General features: G+C 42.1%; 1 protein-coding gene across 1 annotated transcript in view; it reads left to right on the top strand.

Annotated features, from left to right (window-relative positions):
• Positions 1-4,838, top strand: part of DPT (dermatopontin) — a 39,333-nt gene extending 34,495 nt beyond the window's left edge. The window contains exons 3-4 of the mRNA XM_069094728.1: positions 1,003-1,110; positions 4,566-4,838. Of these exons, the coding sequence (XP_068950829.1) occupies positions 1,003-1,110; positions 4,566-4,632 (175 nt within the window). The 3' untranslated portion in view covers positions 4,633-4,838. The remainder of the gene's footprint in view (positions 1-1,002; positions 1,111-4,565) is intronic.
• The last annotated feature ends 2,444 nt before the right edge of the window (positions 4,839-7,282 follow it).

Below are 7,282 nucleotides of genomic sequence, written 5' to 3'. Positions count from 1 at the left end.
AGACTGGTGCTTGGTCCCCCTACACTCTGCAGGCCAGGAGCTGAAGCCACCACGTGGCGCTGGCAGGCTGTGCTGGAGTCTCAGAGATTTCTCGCTCTAGGGGTAAAAGCCACGCACTCCCACTTCCTGGGTCCCAAAGTCCAGACTGCACTGGCCTCTCACCTTGTCCTTCTCATCTATGTATTGATAAATCTGGAAACGGCCACAGCTGCTGCTGATCTGGAGTCCCTCTGGCTGGTGGCTGGTCAGGCCCGCCCTGGGGCTAAAGCCTCGGCGTGGTGCTGGGCTCGGCTCCCAGAGCGCTGGGCTGGCCGATTCCTGCTGGCCTGCTGGGCTGTCGTCAGCAGGAGGTTAGCTTCTCTGTGTCATTTTGTGGGTTCTGCAGCTCCAAAGTTTGTTTAGAGTCCCCTTTTTACATGGATTGGGGAGGGTGGAAGCTGGAGCCGCGGGAAGGTCGTGCTTCTACTCCGCCATCTTGGCTCCGCTCCCAAATTCCGGTAGGTGCTATTATTATCCTGAATTTATACATGAGGAAACTGAATATGAGTGAGGCAAAGTGACTTGCCCAGAATTACACAGAAAGCTAGTATCTCAGCCAGGATTGGAACTCGGGTCTCCCTGATGCCATGTGCAGAGCTCTATCCACTGTACCACCCAGCCACCTATGAGATAAATTAAACCTTTTAATTGCCCTTTGATGCGAATATAGGGAGAAGTTCATTATTAGAATTCTTGGCATCCCTGCCCGCCCCCCTTATTGCTTTCATGATAATTTCCAGGCCTATAGTAGGCATGGTTCATACGTCTCTCAACCTATTTCAATCCCATCATACCTCTATAGATGGTGTGTATTGGTTTGTCTTGCCAGAATAACCCCAATTTTTCCCCATCTTTTCTCTCTCTCTCTCTCTCTCTCTATCTCTCTCTCTCTCTCTCTCTCTCTCTCTCTCTCTCTCTCTCTCTGTCTCTCCCTCTCTCCCCATTCCTCACTCTTTCCACCAGGTTGACAACTGAATACCCAGGCCACTATGGTGAGGAGATAGACATGATCTCCTACAATTATGAATACTACATGCGGGGAGCAACCACCACTTTCTCCGCAGTGGAGAGGTAAGTCAGTCTTCCCTTTGAGTAAAGAATGGAGAAGCAGGGAAGGGCCATGTGGGAATGGCAATATACACTAACCCTCATTTTGCTCTCTTGCCTGGTAAGGGGCTTACCTAGAACATTTGTTCAGATGAAGCAACTTAGGCAAAAAGAATCAAGTTATTCTGTTGAACAGACTGATGTAAAGCAGGGCAGCTTATTTCAGTCTTAGTATAGTGATTCTCAAACTTTTATAACAAGTAAAAGTTATCATGACTTTCCTTCTATTTTTAACAATTACTTTCCCCATTGGTGGGTGGCTGGTGTTAGGAAATTAGACCCAAACTATGCTCTGCTCCAAGCAAGCAAAAGTATGGCACAAAATTTTTGTGCTAAGAAAGATACATGTCACCCACGAGAGCTCCTTTACTCAGAACCTCTTCACTCTTCTTTTAAACCCCAATCCCAACAAGTTTGGTGATCTAGTTTCCCAATCCATAGCACTTCCAAAGGCCAAGGGTATATTACCAGAGGCAGGACAAAGATATCAGTGAAAAATAAAAGCTAATAACCTGGTTACAAAGTAGAAGTTAAAAATATTATTAAAAAGCAAATACAAAGATAAAAATCTGCCGACTAGATCCATTTAGTAGAAGAGAACCTAGTTCCATACACCTAAAAGCCTCTGAGACTCAGTTTCCTTGTTTGTAAATGAGGGTTAGGACTAGATGACCTATAAGATCACCCCCAGCTTTAAATCTAGGAGCATTATTAAGTGCTTATGACATTTGTCAGGCACTGTGTTAAGTGCTAGGGGTACAAAGAAAAGCAAAAAACATCTCTACCATCAAGAAGCTTACAGTCTAATAGGAACGCTGGAAATATCATGTAAAAAACCATATACAAATAAGATTCATACAAGATAAATGGGAGAGGAAAGTCAGAGGAGAGGCACTCGTATAAAGGAGGACTGGGAAAGACTTTTTGAAGACAGTGGCATTTGATCTGAGATTGGAAGAAAGATAAAAAGGGAGAATATTCCACACATGAGGGATAGTCATTACAAATACTTAGCGTCAGGAGGTGGAATATCTTGGACCAGGCACAGCAAGCAGGATGGAGTCACTAAATCCAGGATTTTATCTTCAAAATGATGACTTTGATTCATAAAGAAAAAGTTAAAGTTTCTTTTTGTTTAAGAAAGCAAATGAGTTTATGATTATATTTCAGAAAGATTTCCATTGTAAATCATTAAAGAAAACAAATGCTTTGTCACTTAAAGGAGTAAACTTCAATTAAGATTTCCTGCCTGGTACTGAATAAGTGTGGTATGATGGCATGGGTTTACTTACAATGAGGCTTACCATACCCCTAGGTTTGCTGCTGTACCCATCAATCAAGATTTGGCATTCTGCCATTTTATTTCCTGTATCCCTACTGCAATCTTTTGGAGACTCCAAGTTGAGAAAGATTTCCTAAATGTAATGCACTTGGCATAGTCTTGCCCTCTAGATGAAAACTGTTTCTTTTTTCTTTAGAGAGGCACTGGGAACAGAGCCCCTGGAATGCCTTTAAAGACTGCCTCTGAACCTTGCCCAACACAAATTAACAGCCTCTTGAAATAATAGTATGAATGCTCTGGCTTGGGATGTTATTTGTTTATAACTTTTGGTATCCCAGACACAACCATGTCTGATAAATGCACATACCACCAACTGGTTAGTCTCCAACCAGAAACAAGTCATCCCTTGTACTGACATTTGCAGGAGCCAAGGCCAGTCTCTTGCCTGGTCTCCAAATTGTTCTAAATGGGTAACCTTGGAGCAGGGGGTGGAATGAGAAGGACTGCTGTGGGCCATTTGTACAAATTATATAAGGGCTGCAGGGATATTGACAGTGGTTCCTCCCATTCATAGGATGATAGGAGGGGCCTTTAGGAGTCAGTCCCATCTAGGGAAGAAAAATGGATAGTTCTTGTAGAGGGAGCACCCTCTGCAGACTGGAGAGAGAGGGGGGCAGCACCAGGGTTAAACAGAGCACTAGAAAATTTCCTTGGTATTATGTAGAGCAATCTGAATTTTTATTCTTTTTCCTGATCTTTGGGGAAGGAACAATAATAGCCAACATCCTGGGAACTCAGACTGCTTTTTTGAGGTTATCAGACATAGAATAACACAAACAGAGGTTGTGCCAAGGTCACAAGTGTCATATTCCCCAGGCTATATCTATGACAGCACCAACTATTATAGCCAGCTTTAAACGATGTCCTGTGTTGAATTAGAAGAGGTAGCAGGATCTTGGTTTGAGGGATGTAGGAAAAGGAATGACAGTTCTGTTAAGGTGAATAATATTAGTTCACATTTATCCAGTGCTTTAAAGTGGGCAAAGTTTTAGTGAAATTGATTCTATTATTGCCCCTTCCCAAGAGGAGGAAACTGAGGCTCAGTGACTTGCCCAAGGTCACACAGCCAATTAAGTATTTGAGGTGAAATTTGAATCCAGGTTTTTCTGACCCCAGGTCCACTCCTCTCTTCATTACTTCCTGCTTCTTATCTTGGAAAACATATGTATCTCATCAGCAAATATAAAACACTCTTGGGAAACTGGACTGAATTTTAAAGGGTTGGGCAAGCCTGTCCACTCCCCATCTCCAACACAAATAAACATCTCTGTATGATTTCTGCTTAACCCACAAGAGTATCATGAAGCACAGGCATCCATAGAGATCACCTACGGATGTGTCAACACATTCTAGGGCAAGTGTTACAGTTGACCCTTGCCCTGAGAAGTCTGACCCTCTATTCTTACCACCCAATGCTTTGGGCTTAATTCCCTTCCCCCATTTCATGATTCTCATTTACCTCAACCAATGAAACTGTTTATGTATTTTTAAAATGGATTAAATGCCTTCTTCTTCCAGCTTTTATCCTACTTAATCTTGGGAGACTTTTAGTTCACTGTGAGGAATTGGTCCCTGACAGTAACCATGCATAGCTATAGACTTGGATCTCTGGTTATCCATAAACAACCCAGACAGGGGGAGGAGGAGGTAAGGTTCAAAATGACCACATTCACAAGCAGTGATCTAGGGTATTGGCTGTCACAGCCCTCTAAAAGCTAGGGGTTTTAAAGCTATAAATGATAGATTTTTAATGGACTTTGCTCTTCAATTTAGCAGCTATGTGCCTTGGGCAAGTCATGATTCAGGTTGTGTGAGCCTTAGTTTCCCATTGTGTAATATAAAATAATACTTTCACTGTCTACCTCAAAGGGTATCCTTGAGGTTTAAAAATACTCTAAAATTGCTGTCTAAATGTAACCCCTTACTGTTACAGTCCCTCCAAATTCTCATTTCTTTGACTGGCAGGTCAGTCATACACTGGCTCCTAAGAAATTTGTCTTCATTTCATTTGCCCCGTTTGTGAAGCACCCTACCATGTCTTTGAATCACCCTTTTGTTCTTTTCTCTCTCCCCACAGGGATCGTCAGTGGAAGTTCATAATGTGTCGGATGACAGACTATGACTGTGAATTTGAAAATGTTTAGAATATCCTATACCAAAGCTGATTGGAGAGTCTGGGGACTGGGGAGAGAGCTAAAGGCACCTCTATTCTTCAACAGACCAGCAGGAGCTCTTGCATAAGGAACTGGTCTTCTCTCTTTCCCTCCCTGAGTTATTGATTGTCATAATAGCCCATTTGGTCTTTCTGCCTATCACCACCATTCTAATTAAACCCATAGGTTTCATTAAATCTTCTTTTTCATTGTTGATGCTTTACTTAGAGACCATCTTATATGTCTGTCAATGGCTTCCTGTATCATATCATGCATGCATTACACCTGCTCCCTATGCTATAAGAGGGTCCAGTTTTGTGGAAGACCTGTCATAGATGCACCACTATAAGCAAACAATTAAAATTAAGAAATATAGAATAAGCTGAAGGCAGGGACAGAGGGTTCTTGGTGCAGGAAGATGAAGAACACATCCAATTGTCATCTATTTGAATCAAACTTTTTTTTTGTCATTTTATCCTAACCAGGAATGTCTTCTTGCCATGTAGCACTACATTGGGGGTATTCGAATTGTGTGCTCTGGTAGTGATGAGGTGGGAAGGACATTGCAGGGGGCTCAAGGGTTTGAAGAGAGAAGGAGATGATAGTTGGCTAAAATCATTTCCTGTCTTTGGGAGAGAGATATGAATCATTATGCCTGCTGACGAAAATGGTGTGTGCATGTGTGGATGTTTGTGTGGATGTGTGTGGATTGTGAATGTGTGTGGATGCATGTATGTTAAAAGGACAAATGGGAATCAGACTGGGGGAGAAAAAAAGATACAGTTGATTAAGATAGTGTACAGGGAAAAGAAATAAAAGAGAGCTTGACAATCATGACCAGCTGAGAATTCAAGGGTGACAAGCAGGGGAGTTCTAACCACCACCACTGCCCGTGTGAGGTTCTGATTTGGGAAGGAGGAAGGTTAGATATGAGTAGTCAACAGCTTATGGAAGGGCAAATAGTCAGGAGATATTCCTATGACAGCTGTCTTACTAAGCTGGTTCCTTTGTCTGGGTGTATCCATGTGCCCTCAGGCTATGGTTGGGAAATGAACCTTGGGAACAGGGACCCTCTCCCTGTAGAGTTAGGATTCTTTGACAAAACAGAGGTAGTAGATGTGGGAAACATGTTACAATCCTCCACCCCTACCCCACCCATGACACCTTTAGTCCCTAACACTTGGCACAACAGTGCCATAGACAAAAGACCATAGACAAAATAAACTACTAAATAAAAATTCCACCATTTTACAACTAATAATTGTCTTTTATCCCTCTTTTCTCAAACTCCATCCTTCCTGATCTTATTTAGCTCATTCTTTTTTTTCCAGGTTAATTCTTTCTTTTTGGTGTCTTCCTCCACATTTCCCAATGACCTTTCCCCTAACTTCTTTCAAGAAGTCACTTTTTCTTTTTTACTCTGCACTATTCTTTCCTCTTTCTCTTTCCCAAAGGATCCAGAAGGATGGAAACAAGGGCAAAAGCCACAGAAATCTGCCATCATCCTGTGCACCTTCTATAAAATAAGATATTGAGGTTCTAATCAAATTTTCAGAGGAAAAAGGCTAAGGTGTCTCACTGCATCCTGGGTCATCTCCAGGTATCCTGATCTCTGTATCTGGCCCCTGGATCAAGATGGCTCTGGAGGAGAAAGTGAGGCTGGTGACTTTGCACAGCCCTCCCTCACTTAAATCCGATTCACTTGCAAGTCATGGCACCACCTCCCTGATGTCATGGTCCTCTTCAAGAACAAAGGACAAACACTAACAAACAACAATGACAGCATTTTCAGAAAAGCTCAAAAAATCTAATTCACATGGAGACTAATGGAGAAGCGCTGACAAAGCTTATTTATTAATTGGTAAGAATGTAAGCTCTTTGAGGGCAGGAACTTTCACATTTGTATCCTTATCGTGTAATCATTGTAATAAACATTAGTAATAATAATAGATACAGAATCTTAAGATTTGCAAAGTACTTTTTCTATGTTAAAACCTTTTATCCTATAGAATGTCTAACACAGTGAGTACTTAATAAATGCTTGTTGAGTTATTAATTATTATTATTAGTCAAATGCTTGATTACTTAAAACCTTAGGTTGCCAAGGCTTCAACTGGGGTATCTTTTTAGAATAAACCACATTAAGCAAGAAAAAGACTATTTATTTGCCTTAAACTCCAGAACAGGGATTTCTCCACCCTATTCTTCCCTATCCTCTTGCTGGAGATTTTAATTTGCAACAAAAGGACTCGGTGTGTTGTCCTTCACAAAAGAAACCATTAATATTTCAGAAACTGCAGCACTGGTTCAGTCCCAGATCCAGGAAATGGCCCCAGATTGGGGGGTGGGAGGGACCCAGCTGGAGACTGAGACAAATAATACTGATTGGCTGACTTGACAGTCCCCATGAAAAGGCAAGGCTAATGAAAAATGCTGGCACACGCAGCTGGAGAGAGTCTGGCAGAGCTTGTACAAGAATGCTCGTGGCAGGAAAGGACAGATAAACCCTATGACAAGAGGTGCCAAGTAAAGGGGGAAATGCCTTTCTGAAGTATAATGGCGGTCTGCAAAGAGGATGATGAGGGTGAAGCTAAGAACCAACTGCCTACTTGGTTGGAGGCCAAGTAGCTTATGTCCTTTG

Source organism: Petaurus breviceps, unplaced genomic scaffold, assembly GCF_028583685.1.
Source record: "Petaurus breviceps papuanus isolate PSGF00001 unplaced genomic scaffold, PetGlider_PUasm1.0 220, whole genome shotgun sequence".
NCBI lineage: Eukaryota > Metazoa > Chordata > Mammalia > Diprotodontia > Petauridae > Petaurus > Petaurus breviceps.
The sequence above is the reverse complement of the archived record's forward strand: the minus strand, read 5'-3'. Positions and strand labels throughout refer to the sequence as shown.